The sequence below is a fragment of the Vicugna pacos genome, chromosome 24 (assembly GCF_048564905.1).
Source record: "Vicugna pacos chromosome 24, VicPac4, whole genome shotgun sequence".
In the NCBI taxonomy this organism is placed as follows: Eukaryota; Metazoa; Chordata; class Mammalia; order Artiodactyla; family Camelidae; genus Vicugna; species Vicugna pacos.
The window spans coordinates 11805253-11826763 of NC_133010.1; the positions used below are offsets into that span (position 1 = coordinate 11805253).

Below are 21511 nucleotides of genomic sequence, written 5' to 3' on the forward strand. Positions count from 1 at the left end.
GACTTATGCCAGTGAAGTCTTAGGGGAATGTTTTGAGCAGTGGGTGGTTCTTGGTGTCTATCACAGTCTTGCTTCGGGATCTGATGTCTTAGGGAAAAAATTGATAATGAACATCTCTTTTCACCTTTGCAGCACCTCCCGGTTCTTCTTGATTCCTTTACCAGCTCAGATAACGTTTAGGACAAAAAAATTGCAAAGTTTCACATGTGTTTCTAGGGCAACCAGAAGACAGCAGTAGGAATTAAACCCAAGCCAAGAAGCTGAGCACAGCTCCTTGAATGAATCTTCATCTTGGCTGATGCCAGATCTAGTAGGGGTGAGCTGACATCTTCAGACACCTGGAGAGAGGGAGAAGCCTACTGTCTGAAACCCCTCTGAGAAACGCACCATCTTCTCCTGAGTGGGAAATTTCTTGTGTTTTCCCTCTGACTCTTCCCATCTCAGCCTTGCTGCAGATTTTTTTCACAACAAAGGCAGCTCCTAGGTTATACTCCTGGATGACTAAGCGCTCCTCAGATGGGTGTTGTGAGGATTAAATGTAAATAAAACAAGTTTTTTGAAAGTTGTAAAGGATTACACAGATGTTATTTATTTTTTCCTCAATATTTGGAACTGGGGGGAGAAAAGAAAGCAGAAAGCAGAAAGAAGAGGAAGAGGAGAGAGGAGAGGGTTATGGATTTTTGACTTTGAGACAGTTATCAATTTGTGGCCAGTGAGGCAAAACAAATGACCTGAAATGGTATTGGAAGGAGCGGAGCGTGACACACATAGCTAAGGTAGGACCTGCTAAGTGATGTGCTTACGGTCAAGTTTGCCTTACATTAACCCTAAAACTTGCAATAGAGAAACATTTAACTTGTTGTTAAAGGAAAAAACAAAAAACAAAAAACAAAACCCAACAGAGTTAAGAAAATGAGTGGAGGGAGGGCCACTTCCGGTATTTTTTTTCCCAAAAGAATCAAACAGATGCACATTTACATCAATCGGAAGAGTAATTTGCCCTTGTGAAAATTCATCTCCTGTTTATTTAAGTCAAAACTAGCTAAATAATTAGAATAATTTTCCATTGCTTAAAAACAGCTAAATAATTAAAGATGCCAATTACTTTTGAAGTATTTCACATTTAATTCTTACTATTTTTGACACAGGAAAACAACTTTAAAACTTTATCTAATTTCAATCATAAAAGTAACCCATGTCTATTTTAGATTATGCAGAAAATACAGATGGAAGAAAAAAATTCCTGTTAACACCTAGAAGTCTTCTACCATATTTCTTTTTAAAAATAAAAATTATGCTTAGTCTAAAAACAATCACTTCTTCTAAATTTCCTTTCTCAGAAACAACTAATTTTAATGTAAGCCTATTCATTTGGTATCTTGTTTTCAAGTTGGAGGCATTGTCTATGGTCTCCCCATCACGGAAGATGAGAAGTTAGCTCTCCTGGTCTGCCACATCCATGCTCTCATCCCGTCTGCTATCTATTCAATATGGTTATGTGTGACTTTGGTCAATCAACATTCCACACTTAAGTTGTTACCGAACGTAAGTCTGTGTGCCTGATGCACAGTGAGGCCAAACAAATCTAAACATTGGAGTTTAGAGCAGAGAAAGGTTTACTGCAGGGCCAGGCATGGAGAACGAGTGGCTCACACTCAAAAGACCCAAACTCCCTGAAGGGTGTCAGCTGAGCATCCTTAAAGGCCATGTGAGGGAGGGGCGTCCCAGGGTACGTGATCAGCTGTGCACAATTCTCTGATGGCTTGATGGTGCTCAATCCTTAGGCGCCAGAAGGTCTGGGGACCACTCGTGCTCATGATCATCAAGTAGTTAATTTCTTCCCTTTGGTGGTGGTTTTTAGCACCTGACAAACTCAGGAAATATGCATGAGATACTATTATCTGGGTACTTCAGAGAAGAGAGAAGACAGAGAATATTGGGGACAGGGTCTGTCCCAGGAAGGCCCCACAGGGTCCTACTCGATTACAACACGATTATTTTGTGCGTGCTGTTTGGAGCTGAGGGTCAAAGCTGAGCTACATGGTATACTAGGAGTATTTTTCCTCTTCTTGCACAACTTGGAAATTCATAATTATCTTGTTTTTCTTTTAACATTTCCTTTCTGGGTATAAACAATGATAGCTCCAGGTTTTGTTGGCATGGGCATTATACAATTTGGGGAACCCACTACAAAATAGAATACAAATTACAAATTTTCAAAAGATGTGAGGAGCCTGGATCCCTAAATCAGTGTCTAGAGGAGAGCAGCTTCCTTAACAGGAACGTCCTTTTTACAAGACGTTATTATATACAGGTTTGTTTTAACAGCTAGCATTACGTAATCTGATTTCTTAGGCGAAGTCTGTTTTGCTTCTGAGGTGCTGTTTTTTTCTTTTTGTTTTGGTCTCTGTCACTCCTATTAAAGGCTTTTCTCAAGTGTCTGCTTCTACTTGATTGTCTGCTGATTTGTAAGAACAGAGGTCTAAGTAGCTGAGTGGTGGTCTTAGTATATGAGCTCTTCTGTAGCATGCTCTAGGTGGCTCCACGTCTGTATTTTTAGGGCTTTTCTTTTGGCTAAGTCTGAATCCCCAGAGACGGCTCTTTCATCTTTTATCGGCCAAGGTTCTGCATGTTGAGTGGGAAAGTTGGCTTGAGGGTCTCAGAATTCACTGTTCATAGGATCATTAAATCCCCTGGGTATAACAATGTCTTAATTCCCAGTCTTTCCATGCCTAATGAGGTTGAATAGATTTCCTCCTATTTGTTTTTAAGTTAAATTGATTTCTCCATGAGTTTTCTGAGAACTATCACCCCCATTTTATGAACAAGGATTGTAAACTTCACAAGGGAAAAGGGAAAAAAACTGACAGAAGCTGAATTAGTTTCCATCATGTTTAGAAACCTTGCTAGGTGCTTTACATGTGCTGTCTCCTTAAATTTAACTCTCAAAGCAACCAATAGATAATGTCAAACAAACATAAATTGCCATAAGATGGAATAGACATTTAAAAGACTTTATTTTTGCACAGTCAGAGATCAGGGAACAATTACATTATAAAATTTAAAATGAATTGTAATTTACATAAAACTATACATTATAAAATTTAAACCTTTTTCTGAAATATAACTAAGGCAGATGACATTCCAAAATCAACAGAAGGACTCCTCTCCCCAAAATAAAAATTAGTATACCCTTTTCACTAAAAAAAAAGTCATTTTAAAGAGTCCATAAGGGAATGTTGTCTATTTTAATTTGCTTTTTATCAATTTATTGTGTCTATCACAACATGTAAATTGTCACTGTTGTCTTTGTGGGCTGATCTCCCCAAATGGGAACAAAGAAGGGGAGGTGGCCAGTGGGGGGGGTGTGGAGATGGAAATCAGAGCCCATCTTGTGGATTTGTTATGCTTTACAACAGCCCCCCTCAGGCCCTGAGAGCAAAAGCAAACATGAATTTCCATTCAGTGTTCCTCAAGATTTCATTAAGAATGTAGAAACTGGGAACAGCAAAGAGATTCTTCAAATGTGATCATGTTAATTCCATTCAACACACACGTGATGCATCAGTTCCTTGTTCTCGTCTTACCTGACCTGTCAGCCGCCCTCAGCATAGTTGATCGTGCCTCCACCTTGAAACACTTCCAGCACTTGGCTTCTATGTCACCACAGCTCCTGAAAGTCTTCCTTTCTGTCCACTCCTACTCAATCTCCTTGAGCATCTCCATCCAAGATTTATAGCTCCAGTCTAACGGTCCCTCCCGAAGTCTAGGCTTAGATTCCTAACACTACTCCCTCTTTCCACCTGGATGAGTGATAGGCTTCTCAAATGTATTACGTCCACAGCTGAGCTCCTGAAATTCTCCCCATCCAGTCTTCTCCATCTCAGTAATGCAGCTCCATTCCCCCAGCTATCTGAGCTCCCAAATTGTAGTCGCCTCCTTGTCTCCTCTCTTTCTCTCACACACATACAATGCATTCACACAACCTGTTGGTTTTACCCTCAAAATATATTTATAATATGACCACTTTCCCTCTACACTTAGTCTAAACTATCATCATCTCTTTTGCCTGGATTACTGCAGTGACATCCTAACTAATCTCCTGGCAAAATCATCTGTGGGGTTTGTTTCGACGCATTCAAGGAGCTCAACAAACATCAAGCGGGAGAAACTCAATGAGATCTACATCGAGACTCATTACAATCGAACTGTTGAAAACCAAGGGCTAACAGAGAATCTTGAAAGCAGCAAGAGAGAAGCGACTGCCACAGTCAAGGGAGCCCCAGTTATTTCTCATCAGAAACCATGGAAACCAGAAGGCAGTGGAATGACATATTTAAAGTGCTGAAAGAAAAACCTATCAACCAAGAATTCTATAGCTGGTAAAACTGTCCTTCAAAAATGAAGGAGAAATTTAGACATTCTCAGATAAACAAAAGTCAAGGGAGTTCATTATCAGTAGAAGTGCCCTGCAAGAAATGCTAAAGGGTGTACTTAAGTTGAAGTGAGAGGACCACACTAGACAGTAACTCAACAGTGTATGAGAAATAAAGGTCCCCTGAAAAGGTTAACTATATGGGCACATGTAAAATTGAGTATGATGGTGTGGTACAGTAAAGAATATATCTGATCTTTGTCCCTGGCTCCTGGCACAGAGCTTCAAAAACCCTTGGAATTTTCTGAATGACAGGAGTTCCTTTGTTATGCTAATGGAGTAACTCAACCTGGGTCCTGGACAGCTTCAGCATGGGGGCTGGTCACCAGAAGAATGGACCTTGGGGTTAGATGGTTGAAAATTTGGGCCAGGCTGACCTCCAGGAAGAGGAATGGGGGGCCAGAGACTGAATTCAATTTGTTTATCAGTTATGCCTACCTATTGCTGTCCTGATAAAGTCTCTGGAAACAGAGGCTTCCTGGTTGGTGAATATTGCTTTTCTGGGATGGTGGTGTGGCCAGATTTTGCAAGGAGAGGGCGTACAAGCTCAGTATCCTGCCTGGCTCCCCTAGACCTTGTCCCACGTATCTCTTCATTTGACTATTCTTGATCTGGATCCTTTATGATAAAACCATAATAGAAAGTATGGTGCTTTCAGTGAAGTCTGTGAGTTGTTCTAACAAATTATCAAACCTGAAGGGGTCATGGGAACCCCTAAATTTATAGCCAGTCAGAATTGTGGGTAGTCCCACTGACATCTGAAAGCGGGGGCAATCTTGTGGAGGGCTTTATCGTTAACCTCTGGGTAGTTAGTGTCAGAAGTGAAGTCCAACATACCCACTTGGGGTGGAAATGGAAGATAATTGTATTTTTGGTTTGTAACCACTATTTTTTACTTTCGACATTATGTAAAAGACAAATGCATAAAATTAATTATAAATCTATGTTATTTGGCACAGAATAGATAAAGATTCAGGCGAATGAACACTCGTTATTACCGTACGGTGTCTGCCCCACACTTGGCTAGATGCTGCGGATTCAAAGGATGGAAGGAAGAAACGTAAAGCACTAATAACAGTCTCTGATATAAAGTGGAACAAAACACGTTAGCGATGGGTATTCCCAAACGCACCCTGACATTGATTATAACAAGGCTTCCCATGAGCAGCAGAATAGTATCTCATTTAAAAAAACTGCATCCCCAAGGGCAGGAAAAGGTGAGGTGTTTTGCCTCAACTGCTCGATACTCAATCAGCGGTGCAAAAACTGACCTGTGGACTTTCTCATTTAACCAGACTAACCTCGTGTTGCTTTAGGGAAAATTCATCGAAACAAAGGCACAGAACACACAAGATATAGTATTTTTAAAAACATTTTTTTAATGAAGAAATAATTCCATTCCAAAATATAGACACACAATTAAATAGTTTAATCACTTCAAAATATAACATGTTCCCAGGAGGTTCCAACACACACACATACACACAAAACAATACTTAACAGCAATACAAAAAACCCATACAATAGTAGTTTTGTTACAATACCAATGAATCTTGTGAAATCTTTAGCGTCTCTGAACTGGTTATTTTAAATGGTGTCAAATTACAGTAGTCATCATTAAGAATCTCTTACAGTTAATTAGCCTCAGGATGTAATGCTTCTGATTTTTTTCCCCCTCTTTTTGGTTCAAAGGTAGAAATGCCCTTTCTTCTGAGGACACAGTGGAGTTCTTGTTTGTGGCTCCTTGCGCGGAACTGAACCAAGGTGACTGCAGCAACCGAAGGCTGCCGTATTTACAACGTCTATCTACAGGTAACAGCCAAGAACTAAGAAGGGTGGACAAAGATGATCAAAATAAAAGCAGACATCAGTGCTAAATTATGATGCAACAGCTGGGCTCATGCATATAAGAAAATACATAGGCTCTCACAACAAAGGCCACACTCTTCATGTAATTCAGTTCACATTACTACTTACAAAGGGACCTTCCCTGCCTGATAGTAGATCGTTCGAGAATCCATTTTTCACAATCTCCAGCACATCTCCCTCTGACCAACCAAACGTACCCCGACTTCCGTCCTGACCAACCACAACTGATTCCTGAATCCCCTCCAGTAGATTCCATAGTCCTCCCTCCCTCCGCTAACATGGCGCTGCGGGGAAGGGCTGGCTGTGTTAGACCAGTGCTCACGAACAGGCCATCATCCCTAATGGAGATGGATGTGCAATTCATCGTGGAACAAGAAAGAAACAGCCCCCGCCAAGATATATCTAAAGGACAAGACAGGTGACACCTGCTGGATTTGCACTTAGAACAGGCCCCACAAGTAGATCTGGAGAGCCAGGGAAAGAAACCCACCGAGTAACACAAAAACCCAAAACAACACACGCCATTTTGTCTCGTTTACAGGACAGGGGTGCTTGAGTCTGGTCTCAGTGCTGACGTGGAGCTAAGAGAAAGAAAAGGCGGCTGGTTAGTCAGGAACTGGTCATTGGCAGCAGTTTCCAGAGTCCTTGCAATGGCTTTGGACGATGGTTATCAACAACCGTGTGATGGAGTTGGCAATAGGACAGGGGGAAGGTTATCAGCAAAACAGTTCAGACCTTAGACAGACGTTTTGATGTAGAAACACAAAATGACCACACCTGTCAGCTCGGTCCAGCGGGTGGCTGAATGCCACTTGCAGGGTCAGAGTTCTGGGGTCAAGAACTACCCGGCTATGATCTAGAGCTGACGGCAATGCAGGCAGCCAGGATGCAGTGGTTTTAGGTACTGAGTATGAGGCACAAGTGGCCACCTGCTCCATCTAGCGAGGTAAGGTTTCACAGGGGATGGGCGGTGGAAAGAGAGACGAATAAGATCTACCAACAAAACCCGCAATAAAATCCATCTGTGCAAAGAGATGTGAGAACTGGGCAGCTGTGCCGCTTTGGTGCCAGCCTGTTCTCAGGGGTATCTGCCAGGCTGGTTCTCCGGAGGGAAACAGGATTAAGTACATCAGTGGACAGAACAGGCTCCTGGCTGGAGTCAACCCAGAGCTTCGCGATCCTCAAGGCAAGTGATTTAGTCCCACAGGGCAGCCGAGGGGGTGGTTTCTGACCGAACGCAGAGACACAAACATCTTAGAACCCTCTAGAGAGGAGGCTGGAAGATGTCAGGGTGTCTGTGCTCAGCTGGGCACCCATCAACCACTGATGATGTGGGTGGGAGGAGGTTTTTGCCAGCCCTGGGAGCAAAATCGAGTTGCTGAAGCTTTGAGGTTGACCCAAAGCCTGTCTTGCTTATTCTGAATAAGGCCTTTTCAGGGATTTTCTTATACAACTTTATTCTAAAGCAGTGGTTGTCAAACTTTGGTGTGCATCCGAATCACCTGGAGGGCTTATTCAAACACAGATTGCCAGGCCCTGCCCCCAGGACTTCTGACTCAGTCGACCTGGGTTAGGGTCTAAGAACCCACAGCTCTAATCCATTCCCAGGTGCTGCTGACGCTGCTGCGGGCCCAGGGAACACGTTTTGAGAACCGCTGTTCTAAAATGTTCTCTTCTTTCCCTTAAAGGAGAATCAGGAATCCAGAGAAGCTGCCAATTTAAGTATAATGTATCCACTACGTTGCAGGATTTTTAGTTCATCGAATCTTGAAACTAGTAGAAGGTTAGTTTTTCATTTCCCCAGAATCCCCTAAGGGAGATCTTTAGCGCTCCCCCCAAAAAGGGCCCTCGGAAAGGACCATCGACAGTCTTTCCTCCTCCCTCCTCTGACCTGTTCTTTTGCACATCAGCCTTTCACGGAGTGCAAAATCCCAACTCTGCTTCGAAGAGCCTGTTTCCTCTCACATGACCACAGGAGGCTGCATGCATACACCAGGTAGCCAGCTAAGGCAATACACATTCAGAAATAAAAGGAGAGCAAACGTTTGCAAGCACACTTTAAGCCTGTACATTTAAAGCTGAAAGGCCTCCGAACGACCTGATAGGGGAACGTATGGACGAACGGTGCTGTTAGAAACATGCTCCCTAAAGCTACACCGAGAGGATCGAGCCTGGGGAAGAGCAGAGAATCTGAGTCCGTTTTGGGGAGTCTTATGGCACCTGTGGTTTATAAACAGCTTTAGTAACGAGTATTTCAAAACAGAGTTCACAGTTTTTAAGAAGATCTGTGCTGATTTTAAAAACTAGATTCTATATAATTTGAATGTTGTCTCTTTTTTTTTTGAATATGATATCTATTTGGAAAAAAAAATATTTACACTAAACTCTATGGCTGATTGGTTAAGAGTTCTCTTGAAAGAAAACAACCTCAAGCTGGAAAGAGGCCCCGAAGACTGGATGATCCTGGTGTGTTTGTGTCCAGCCTCTGCTCTCAGAGACCTGGAGACGAACCCAGACCGTGCTGGCCGAGGACCCTGCTTGGCTTCGGGGCTGGGTCTGTGCACCCAGGCACCAAACCCTTCAGGCTTAGTGAATAATGCCAAGTGGTTGTTTTTTTCCAGTTGCTATGGAAAAAAAAATGTACAGTGTATATAATCAACTGTCTTGCTAAAATCTCAGAGAATTCGGAAATTGAACGTCTAGCTATAAACAGTATTCATATTGTCATTGTAAACTGACCAGGTTCAGGGTCATGTACGAAGGCTTAAGATGCGTGTTAATACTGCCATCGTGAGTAACTGCAGCCTGAGTTTTCAGCCTGGGTTTTCATTTCGAGGGATGAGCCATGTTACAGAGGATGTAAGCTGATAAGTTAGCTTTGAACAGAAGTCTTTTTTCTTTTTTCCTTCTCAAAACACACACCTGTGAACTACAGATCTTGGAACAAAAAGTGAGCTGCACTAGAGTCGGCAGAACATGAATTTAGGGGGTGGGGGGGTCTGTCGGGAGCTGCTGCGGGCGGTGGTTCCTCTCTTCCGTGAGGTGAGGCTGCTGCCCGGCTGCCCGGCTGCCGTCTTCTCCTCTGGGGGGGTGGGTGCAGCTCAGTCCTTCATCACCAGCTCTCCTGTCCCTTTCATCATCTGTCTGACTATAGCTTGCCTGGGAATAAGCAATGTGTAATTTTTCTTTTAAAGATGGAAACTGTTTTCTCAATTAGGGTTATGAGGCTTAGAACCCCCCTTTTTCCCTGACACACACACACACACACACACACACACACACACAGACACACACACACTCTCTCTCTCTCTCCCTTCCTCTGACACCAGGAACGAATGTTCTGGGACACTGTGTGCTACTGCACCTTCTGAAAGAAGAAAGGATGAGACTCCTCCTCCCGCTGAGTCTCTTGCCTCATGGGTACCCGAGGCACCTGGAGGGTGTAAGCACCGTAAACAGAGCTATTTGTGCTGTCCTCTGGACAAGGAGGTGGAAGCACTGACTCATTACCAGGATGCCATGCTCATTTTTAAAAACAAATCCACTTTGGATCTTCTAATCCCCCAATGTCTGAAGTTAGGATGTGGCTGGCCAAGGTGAGTGGAGTACCATGTGGCCAGAGGGATGGAAAAGGGACCAACTCAAGGTTGGACTGGGCACAAATGGAATTTTGGTGAACTCTATGCTGAGTGCTAACCTTCATGTAAACTGTTTCTTCCATCATGGCCAGCGGAAAAGCAGTAAGTCAGGTTTCACTCTATTCACTCTTGTTAGTGTGTCGATGAATGCATGTTTATCTCCAAACAGGCCGAAGGCTCTTCTTGAGCAGAGAAGGGGTCCTCCGCGCTTCTGGAGTCCCACCTTTTGCCCCTTAGTCATGTGGGGCTCAGCTTGGTAGATGCTAATTGACTGTGAGCTGATGAAATCGGCTTCAGGACCCTTGGCTAAGAGATGCATGTACTTTGGGATAATTTCTGATCTTGCAGTGTAGCCAGGAAAGTCCAACCAAATAGATTTCAATAGCACAAACCATTAAAAAATTTCAGCTGTATTTCTTGGCTACATCAAGAAAAACGACAGTGGGTTAGAACTAGCTGCAAACATGGAAAGCCACTAGCTTCTGCAGTGTTCTGTCAGGTCCTAAACGAATTTTGTCTGACTTGCTGATTTACTGACAGGCTGGTTTATATTTAGTGGCCTGTGGAATGCCAGCTAGTTAGGTACGGGATGCAATAAATGGCATAGGCCACAACTGCTTTAATTTTTCACTGCCAGATTGGCATCAAAAGATTAAAAAAATGGTTTAAGAACTTTCAGAGTACTGAAATCTTTGATGTTTATGAACGAGAACCAAATACCACTTTTTTATCTGGGTGTGTGTCAAGGGCATTTTCTTAGGCTTTCGAAAAAGTATATTTTTCTAAGCACTACCTACGGATGTTTAAATAATGTGCAGAGCAAAAATGATCAAATTGCTGGAGCTCAGAGAAAGAAAATGCTATGTAAGGAAAAGGCTTGCTCCTTTGGGACTAGATTTGTTATAACTGGAGTGAGTATTTTCAGAAACAGCTCCTGGGAATTTTTTCCCCCGTAGTCATCATGAATCAGGAGGACACGTGGTGTGGCATTCTCAAGCCCAAGGGACGCAGACTAGCACACACTCGGTGAGATCCTTCCTTTTACACCAAACGGGCCTCCCAGCTCAAAAGGTCCGTTTCATAATAACAATTATGCCTCAATTGTTACTTGCTTACTCTTAGCCTGAGGACTGAGACGGGAGGTCAGTGGTGTTTGAGCTGGAGTGTATTCTTTACTAATGGATATGTCATTAAGGAGATCTATGTCCCCTTTTTCAATTTGGCAGGCGGAGCTTACTGTGAACTGTGCTACAGACTGACGGGATTCCATGGGTGGGAAAGGGCTGTACAATTAGAGTAGGTGCCAGTCCTTCGGCTCACGCAGCCAGAGGACTGTGAGAGGCGTGTTAGCTTTGAATTGTAATGTGGGACGTCTAACTGGCCACCAGCTGGAGACAGAGAAACCGTCTAGACTCACGGGGCAGGGTAGCTGGAGGTGTTTCAAATCCTTGTACAAAGCTGAGTTCCGGCCTCATTCACAAAAGTAGCCGCTCCCAGGGACTGAACTGCTTGTAAAGCACTGAGCAGAGTGCTAGGCATGTATGGGTGTGCTCGGCATAAAGCTACAGCGTGTCTGCCACTATGGTAAGTCTTTAAAAACCACACCCCAGTGAGGACAGCCTCTCTGTGATTTAGGTATTACGATACACATTGTACAGAGGGAATGGAGGCTCTTAGAGGCCTAGTAATCTGTCGAGGATTAAGCTGCTGGGACTTGGTGAAACACATGATTTGACATCAGTCTTTTAGAATCCAGAGACTAAGCTTCAGATCACTACAGTCAAGTGACCCTGCCGATCGTTAAAAGAAATTACGGAGGATTTCCCATGTATTTAGGTAGACCCTTGAAGCTGGGAGAATCACACGCCACATAAATGCTATTTTAAATTAATTTATATCTTGCTGAATTCCACAGTGGCTTCGAAGCGGCTACGGCAAAAGCTTACCTCTCCATTTTGCTTTGCTTGTTTTCCTTAATAATACATGCTTTTGCTTTCACTTTTTTTTTTCCCTTAGATTTGTTTTGTTTTAGTTTTTTTTGGCAGGGGGTAATTAGATGTATTTGTTTATTTATTTTTATGGTTTATTTTACTTTTTTAATGGCAGTACTGGGGACTGAACCCAGGAACCCTTGCATGCTAAGCAGGCACCCCACCGCGGAGCTCTATCCCCGACTCCCGCGGCCACCTGTTAAGGTGCACACCTCGATCTCCGGGGCGCTGAGCACTAAGGAGCTTACTCATCTCTGCAGGTGCTCAACAGATCTGGGCTATTCTCTCTCAAGCGCAAGCGAGGCTGAAAACTTGGATGCTGTTGTGACTTCACCGTCACAAATTTCTGGGGCCTCTCTGATGTTATAAACATTTCTGTGCCAGTCTTCCAAATGAATAAAGTCAACTCCCAAGTTTGCCTGCCAAATCTTCACTGGATTATAATGAAATGCTTACGTAGGCCAGGGTGATTCTTTGATACCAGCAGGGAAGGAGGATATTTCATCATAGAGAAAACCTAAGAGACAGTGCTTGTGAACGCGGGTGACAAGTTATCAGAATTCAGTGTACAGTGGCCACGTTTCCTCCTACTGGGGGGTACTTACTTGAGAGGAGAGTGATAAAAGGATATTGCATTCAACCTTGCAAGCTGACCTGCGGGTGACAAAGGACACAAACAAGAAAGGTGACAATGTCAAGTCTGTGCTGCAGTCAAGCCGGTGAATTATTTGGTTGGAAGCCATGCAGAAAGATAGACGGAGAGAGAAACACAGAGAGAGTCTGATGAATGAAAGTAACTTTCTGACCCAGCCAACAACTAAATGCTCACAGAGCAGTCCAGGAAAACCACTTCAACCTTCCCCAGGGCATGTATCTTGCGTGGGCCTGTTATAATCTCCCAGCCCTTTGCTTTGCCTTTTCCTTGAAGTCACTGGGTATGGAAAGGAAAGGAGAGACAGAAGGAGCTTAAGATTGACCAGAGATGGCACGACCTCCAGTTGGAGCTGACGCTGTTTATAGAATTTCCCTTCATTTCGCTCCTGTCAGGTTAAATTCCTAATTCATTAAAACAAATGAAAAATCTACCATGTATGAAAGACTCTCTCTCTTTAAAAAAAAAAAACTAAAAATTCAGTTACTGTTGTCACCAAAATTCAGAAACCCACATAGGCTCCAAGAGGGAGGCCAACAGCTGCCTCTAACAGCACGAACCAGAACATTGATTAATTAACCAGCTCTCTCTCTCCCTCCATGCAGCAGAGCCAAATGAGGCAGGTGGAGGAATATCCTCCCTCAGAGTTCCTGGAGACACCCTGGGCCTTCATCCAGGCCAATTCCCTTCTGCGGACAGACCACAGAAATCCCAAACGAAGAGCATCCTCCTTGCTCTGCCTCAAGGCAACTTTATTTCAGCAGCGTTGACGTATCTGATCACTGTTTGCTTTGCATGACTAGGCCTACCCTGGGGTTGCTTCTGAAATGCGGCTGTTAAATGGAAAAGACTAAGGGAACATTCCAGAACCTCTATTTTATACTGTCAAGGTGGGGTTATGGCTTCCTTCTTGCTATATTCTTCTTGGGAAAGTATTTCTAAACTGAATCCATAAACAGATGAGGAGAGGAGAGTTTATTCTCTCTGCTTTTCTTTCTTCTGCCAAAAGAGTAAGAGAGGGCCACTGCTGACTTAAGAAGGTGGAGACAGCTTGTCTACCCATCGGACAGAAAGCCTGATGTGATAAATAACCCACTGGGGTCGGGGAGGCAACAGATCTCGACCAGGCAAACAGCCCCGAACTCTTAGAACCCCAACAAAACACAGGGAGGGGAAACAGAAGAAAAATAAACATGGCAGTTGAGTAATCTCCACGGAGAAAATGCGTTCCCTTAAGGATGAGTTACTAATTACATTTATTCCCAATTGCACGTGTTATATCCAGTGAATTCGCAGATGGATTAATACGCTTTAGTATATATGACAATCTGTCCATCCACACTCTGCTGAGTGTGAGCCTACAGCTCCCCCAACATTTCTTGATGATGTCTGTCACTCTTCTAGTATTGACATCTTAAAAAAAATGGAGGTACCGGGGATTGAACCCAGGACCTTGCACACGCTAAGCATGCGCTCTACCACTGAGCTATACCCTACCCCATACTACTGACGTTTGATATGAGGCGGAAGTGAGGGAAGCTGAGGACAAATGGTTCGAGGGAGGAGATATATGTATGCTTATTCAATTTCCTGGTGACTTGTTCTCTGTTACAGTCATCCCACAGTATCCGGGGGGGACTGGTTCCAGGACCTGCCCTTGCCTTGGACACCAAAATCTGTGGATGCTCGAGTCCCCTATAGTTGAACCTCAGTATCCACAAGCTCTGAATCCGTGGATATGGAGGGCCAACTGTGTCTTTTCTCCAAAAGCATTTTCCTAATGATCTCGGAGGACGAGGGACAGTCAGTCACCAGGTTTCCACTAATGTTTCCACCATGCTTTCACTTTCCAGCTCAGCATTTATAAGACTACATGGTGAGTGACAGCTCTAAGAAGTATTTAGTATTTTTTACTGTCTAGAATACGTGGACTCGGGAGTGCTGCCGGAATATTGCAGGCAGGGAGGGTGGAAGGATGGAGAAGGCACCTGAGTTTTGGAGCCGGGTGAGAGCCCCGGCTCCCGCGGGCGGGGGCAGAAGTGGGGGGTGGTGTGGGGCTGGCTCTCGGTACCTGGTAGGCTTCGTCCTGCAGCTTCTGTTTCAGGTATTCCTCCATCTTCAGCTCGTTCTCCAGCTGCCGGACAGATTCATCTTCATAGTTCTCATCCTCTGGCTGCACGTAGGGGTCCCCATCTTCTGTGACCCTGGGAATAAACCACAGAGGGCGTTTGGGAGCAAATCTTAAAAGGAAAGTATGGATGGAATTCATGTGTTAGCTGTAGTTTCGGGTGCACATTTATTCAGTCCTCCAATTCGCTGTGCTTTAATTTACTTCAGTTCAGTGTCTTCTTTCCCCTAATGAAAAACTTTTAAAAAAAACTTCGGAAGTTTGGAGAAATATATGCTCAAGGTTTTCTCATATGCAATTTTTCCGTGGCAGCCTGGTGATCACTGTCATTTATGTTTTTCTAGGGCTTACTGGAAGGAGTTGCCTTTCAAATGTTTGTTAGTCTTAAAAAGGGCAGGTTTTTCTTTTGGGAGGATATAGTTTTCCCAATTTGGGGGCTTTAAAAAAAAAATGGAATCCAAGAACACTTTCTATAAGCAAAGTGAGCCCCCTAGTGAAATAATGATTAAGGACATTTGTTCACGATTTAACCCTCTTTGTGTTACGTGTGTACATAGGCACGTGCGCCCGTGTGGTTTATTTTTATGGTAGAATCAAGTCTCTGAATAACAGCTAATTGATGTGAGGAAGACTAAAGTTCTACCCCATAGCTCTTGATCTTAAAAACTTATACCAACTCTAAATGGAAGAAATCCATTTAATTGTCCAATTCCACTATGAAATAAATAGGTAAGAATGATCTCAGTCACTAACGTGTGATTCCAGCTGTTCATCCCAGGATATATCAAGCTCTTCCTGGGACTGAATATAAATTCATTACCTAAATCATAGAACTAAAATATTCTCACGGTAAAAACAGAGTCGATGTTTAGATAGTCCAGATATTAAAATATCCCCTAAAAAAGACTGGTCAACTAGAAGTTTCTGGGTTGGAACTTAAATGCCATTGTTCATGTTTATTTATATCCGCATGACATGTTCTTGTTATTTTTAGAGGTTTGGGGCCAGCCTAAATAGGTCTGTGAGACCTCTGTGAACTTTCTCTCCTTAACTCCCACAGCCGTGTTGGTAGCTAGTTCTGCCACCAGCATACGGTCTTGGACTTGTCTGAATTTTAGGTAATCACCATGTAAATGCTTAATTATAAAAAATCAAATAGCTATGTATTTACCAGACTAAACGGATGACAATTAATGCACCGTTTTGAACAGCAAACAAATCAAATGACTCTAAATTATAGAGGACAGGACAGAAAGCAAACTGAAATGAAAAAGCAGCGGCCTCCTGCCATTTTAAATTATGTTATAACTGTTTTGTTTGGATCTAATGCTCTGCCTTTTCACAGCTGGCTTTCAAACTACGTCTATTTATAATTCCCATTATTACTGATCTTTTACTCACTACTTGGTCTAAGAGCCAAAACACCAGAAAGGCTTCTGGTTAGTTTCTTCTTTGGGTCTTTAAAACAGCCAGTTTATTTTTGTAGACTTGTCTGCAGTACTTTTCACATTAAGCTCCATCACTCTTCCGTGGTTTTTTTTTTTTTTTTTTTTTAACTATTTATCAATTCTCTTCTCCAGCCTTTGGTGAGCCCCTGCCCCCATGTCTCGGAACTCCACTTCTCGCTCTTTGTTCTACTCTTTTCCCTCCCAAGCTGGGCTGTGCCTTGCCTTGCCTTTGTTTCTTAGCTTTGCTTTCCTCTGCCTGGCTATTCTGAGCTGATCCAAGGTCACAGAGAGTCTAGTGGGGACGTCACTGATTCTGCTGGCTCCTGTCAAGCGACCGAAGCCTAATTGGGTGAAAATCCTTGCACGATGTCTTTGGAAGATCAGATTGATACATATTCAACAAGTCAAGGAAACTGGATTTCTTTATAATGGGATTTTATACATTATACTTATTTCAATCACACGTGTGTATATGATGTTGTTTACACCCACTCTGAACAGAGGCCTCTCCAGTGTCACCAGGTCCTTTAAGAGCAAATATAGTACATTCAGAAGATAGGATGATTTATCTCCCAAACTGGTCTGTGAGTCCTGGCAGGCTGCGGGCAATTTTTCACACTACTTAGTACCCAACCAGCACGGCGCCTTGGGCGAGCCAGGCTCTCAATAAGCACTGGTTGGTTTTAATTATTGATACTCTGGAAATTGTGAGGGAAAAGTCACAATGACAAATTTAAACGTACCTTTCTACTTTTGGCAGAAAAGGAAACTGCATCTTCCCTTTCCAAAATAAAGAACTAAGCAACCATGTTTTTATGTTCCTTTGCTCCCTGCAGAGTGCTCTGTTACTGCAAAAACACCTCCAAGAAGGAGATACTCACATGTCCCCACGCATGGTGCTTGGGGTGGCTCCACTGTGAAGGTACCCGGGTTTTCGGGCGTGGATTTGTGCTAGAAAAGCCTTTTCAGAGGTTGGTGATGGAACCAGGTCCTCAAACTGAGTCCGTGCAAATTCAGAATCCACATTACTCTCGGTGTCACTCCTCACGTCTATTAGGTACAATGGAAGAAGTAAAGAATGACTTAGAACTTTTTATGATTGGCCAATAAAGGGCTAGGCTTAATATAAAACCAACCTGTGCTGTATAAAACACTGACCAGTTAGTGTACATAAGTAAGTGTTCATTTCTTTCAAAATGAGAATTGATACTGCCATGAATTACCATAACATCACTTAGTAGACCATATTGTCTCTTTTCTTACCTTAATAATGTTATAAGGAATTTTTGTCTTAATAACTGATTTAATTCTTTAAGCATCCAGCTTTTCCCTCTATAAAATCTTCCTTAAATCTATTGTTAGTTTTGCTTAATATTACTTTAATTTAGGAAGTACAAGGCCAATATATTATATTCACTTAATATTTCAAAATATTGTAAGAGTATAAACTAATAGTAATTGAAATGGCCACAATGAGAATAATGTTTTTAGTCATCACTTGCTACAGCAGTAGGTACCTGCCATTACTCAGGATGTATTAACTACTGTCATTTTTGTACTATTTGGTAATCTTAACCTAAAATAGCAGCAATAATTTTCATGACTTTAATTCTAATTATAGAGGCTTTAAGAAGTTTAAATCCAGATTTTTTTTAATATTGAAGTTTTATTTCTTATAGTTGTTGTAATCTCAACTATATGACCGCAGTCCTACCAAACAGAGATCTTGCCAGACGGGCTTTAAGGAATACGTGAGATATATTAGTAACTGGTAAGAATATCTGCACATTCATGCTGTTCAAAGTTTTTAAAACTCCGAGTAGTATTATTAGGATAGTGTTGCAATTTTACGCTATTTGTTTCCTGTGCAGATCTTTCATGAAATTGCAAAGGTAAATTTCAGTTTAGCCTCATTCAAATAGCTCTGCATTCCAAATTAACAAAATCTCAATTAGTAAATAAGACATAAGACCTTATAAAAATAACTTTAGCCTCATGCCACTTTGGGTCATGAAACATTTAACAGTGGCTAACTTAGGATCCTGGAATTACAAGTCAATCTTAATGTTTTTCTTTATTCTTTTCTGCATTTTTCAAACTTTCTGCATTGATAGATTAATAGTCTTCTCATCAGCAGAACATAAACAGTACTAAAAAAAAAATCTAACACACCCAACAAAATAACACATAGCCCTTTAAAAAGTCTTTTAATACTTGGCCACGAGCAGATCTCTAACAGAAGCTTATGGGTCCCCCGCAACGAGTACACCAACGAGAGGGGACCCAGGGCTCACCGGAATTCAACTCTTTCACAAGAGAGGACATGGTGTTAGTGATGGAATCCGCCGCTACGAGTAAGTCATTCCTTAAGTTTCTTCTTGAACCTTAAGCAAAGAAGGAATGATAATTGAAAAAAAAAATCAAAGCTTTCCTTTTTCCCAAATTCTTATGCTAAACTCATAGGATATGATATCACATGATATCCTATGAGTTTTTATCAAATTATATGATAAACTCACTTCCATTAATACCCTAAAGCAAGAACACTTTTCAGAAGTGCTTTGTTTTACTTCCTGAAAAAAATACATTGTGTTTAGGGCAATGGCCTTTGATGTAAGAAGACACGGCAACTAACGAGGGTTCATATAATTTACCGTCCAAATTGGGACAGTTTTGCAGGTGAAAGGGGTGGGATTAATAATAAGACTGGGTGACATGGCACAAACTGGGACGGTCCCAGGTAAGCCAGCAAGTGTGGTCCCCTTTCTTCAGGATAACCCAGGCGGATGACGAGTCTGGTTCTGCCAGGTGAGCTGCGCCGTCCCAGCAGCTGCTGCTCTTTCAGACGATACCTGGAGGCTGAGAGCATCCAATTCTGGTCCCTATCACTGTAGCCTCTGTTTCCCATCAGGGCTCTCAGTGGTCCCCCTACCATCTCAGGTATCTCTTGGGAATGGGAACCCCATGCACTGAATGTCCCCAGACTGTGGAAAAGGGGTGAGGATTCTTGCTAATGCCACCAAGACCTGGGCGGAAGACGTACGCTTGGTACCCTGAGCTGGAACTCAGGCCACGTTTCTCCGTGGTAGAGAAAGAGTCTTAGGATGTTTCCGGCACACTAATGGTTAAATGAGTATTTGTGGGCTGGTCTGGGAGTGGGGTAAGTTGGACACGGAACAGAGGACTAAATCCATAATATCTTTGGGAAAAAAGGCTCAAGATTCCAAATACCTGACTCACAGATGAACTTAAGCAGGGTGAGCTCTTTCTGAAGGTGGGTTGCCCAGACAGGCCACATTTCATTCTGTCATTTCTCAGAAAGTAAAACTAAATAAGTAAAATAATAAACCCGTGGAAATTAAAAAAAAATCAATGTAGTTAGAGGAAACATTAATTATAACAGGAAGCTCAAATTGATTTAAAGTACCGTACATGTCTTTAAGATTTAGGGAAAGGACAGTTTCCCTTCCAAAAATTAAAAAAAAAAAAAAAAAGGAAATTATTTTGTATACTGTAAGTGATATTCGTACAACTTAAATTATTTTCTTTTTCAAAAGAAAAAGCCCTGTAAGGAATCACCCCTCCTTCCCTCATAACAGACTAGGGAGTAGATGAGTCTGTCCTTTCAAAATGTAAGAGTTTATCCCCCATACGCAGTGGATGACAACATCTGTTTCTTCACAGTCTCCCTGGGACATAACTGATGTTAAACAACTTTTTTTTTAAATCTGCTAGGGAAAAGGTGTTTTTTTTTGTTTGTTTTTTGTTTTTTACTAAAATCTGTATTTCTGCAGCTTTTTGTGAGATTGAACATCTGGTCATATTTTTCTCGGCTACTTATTCCTCTGTCTGTTCCATCCCTCACTTATTCAGGTATGTCTTTCTGACGGATCTCTATAGGCTTTATGCTGAAATGATGAAACTTGACTGCCACATATGTTGGAAATGGTTTCCTCAAGTCTATTTTATTGTCTTTTGACTTTATGTTTGTTTTTGCCTTAAAACTAGTAGTCAAATTTGTCTCTCTTTTCCTTCAAGCTGTATATAAGGACCTGGAAGGACGCTGGTGATATTTTGCGAATCTAAGGAGCACTGCAAACTGCAGACCAAAATGCAAAACATAATCGAATTTGTGTGAAAAAAGAAGAGTATATATGTCCATAAAAGCACACTTAAACATAGATATTTATACTTAAGTGAAAGGTTGAGAAGGGCCAAGTTGTTAATGGTGTTTACTTATAGGAATCAGACCGGCAGGGTGAGGGTCTGCAGCAGGATTTTTTCCCCTGATTTTCTATCAATTTAAAAAGTGATAAGAAAAAATTTTATAGAGTGTTAAAATAATTCCATATGAATAAGATCACTTGCTTTGGGACCTCCCCCCCACCTCCCCCTCCCGCCCTTCACCCCCTCCCCCCTGCCCGTCACTGCCCTTCCCCGCTCCCCACCCCCCGCAGTTCGTATGTAGAAGAGGCAGCTACGGGAGAAGCTGTTTGTCCCTGTTTGTCATCTCACATCACCCTCTGCCCTCCTATATTAACTCTGAAAGCCTAGCCTCGTAGCCCCGTATCACAGAGGCAATGACTCAACTCTTTCAAGGCATCTGTAAATCGACTGAAACACCCTTCTTGATCGCCTCAGCGCTAAAGAGCTGGGATTGTTTACTCCCAGTCTTGAGTTTGCTTTAATGTAACAAGAAGCAAGCAGGAAATAGGACCTTTCAGAATTTTAAAACGCATTACACTTGATACAATTTCCTGGGATAGTGCTGAAAGGATTTCCCTTCCCTTAAAGAGCAAAGACTCATAAAAAACAAGACAGGGCAACAGAAGCCGAAAGAAGATACAAGATGGTGAAGCGAAGAACCGATCAGCGTCGGGAGTTGGTTTCTGAAATGCCTCGCGGGCCCGGCTCTGACACAAGCCAGGGAATACTCTAGAACGCCCCAGGCGTGGCTCTGATTGACCCTAGACCTCGCAGTCCTGGGTGACTTATTTTTCACGTGAAAGCAGAACACAACCAAAAAACGAAGCCACTTACTTTGTGCAAACGCCTCCTGGACATCGCCCCCCACCCCTGTGAGCGAGTCCTGGGGCGCGTGCGTCGGGGTGGAGCAGGCGGACGCCGAGCGGACGGGCGTGGGGATGGGCCGGCTGATGGTGTGGCTGGGGGAGGAGCGGGGAGAACCGGGCCCCTGGGTCTGGGGAGACAATGCACGTCGTTAATTTGCTTTCCCAACAAAGAGCCAAATGCCATTCCCAGTGCCTCAGTCAGATGTTAAAAACCGTGACTGTGAAATTCCAAGAGCAGGTGGAAATCCTAGGTGACTGAGAAGGTAATGCTAACCCTG

General features: G+C 42.8%; 1 protein-coding gene across 12 annotated transcripts in view; it reads right to left on the reverse strand.

The window, feature by feature from the left end:
* Nucleotides 1–5794: 5794 nt before the first annotated feature.
* DTNA (dystrobrevin alpha) overlaps nucleotides 5795–21511 on the reverse strand; it is a 214773-nt gene continuing 199056 nt past the window's right edge. For 5 of the 12 annotated variants that reach the window (XM_072949028.1, XM_072949024.1, XM_072949030.1 and 2 more), the window contains 6 exons: nucleotides 21202–21361; nucleotides 18456–18545; nucleotides 17043–17211; nucleotides 14657–14789; nucleotides 12539–12587; nucleotides 5795–6885 (listed from right to left, as the gene is read on the reverse strand). In XM_072949028.1, the coding sequence (XP_072805129.1) occupies nucleotides 12570–12587; nucleotides 14657–14789; nucleotides 17043–17211; nucleotides 18456–18545; nucleotides 21202–21361 (570 nt within the window). In that variant the 3' untranslated portion in view covers nucleotides 5795–6885; nucleotides 12539–12569. Of the gene's footprint in view, nucleotides 9464–12538; nucleotides 12588–14656; nucleotides 14790–17042; nucleotides 17212–18455; nucleotides 18546–21201; nucleotides 21362–21511 lie in introns of all 12 variants that reach the window. The other 7 variants (XM_072949026.1, XM_072949022.1, XM_072949023.1 and 4 more) reach the window with 3 other exon arrangements.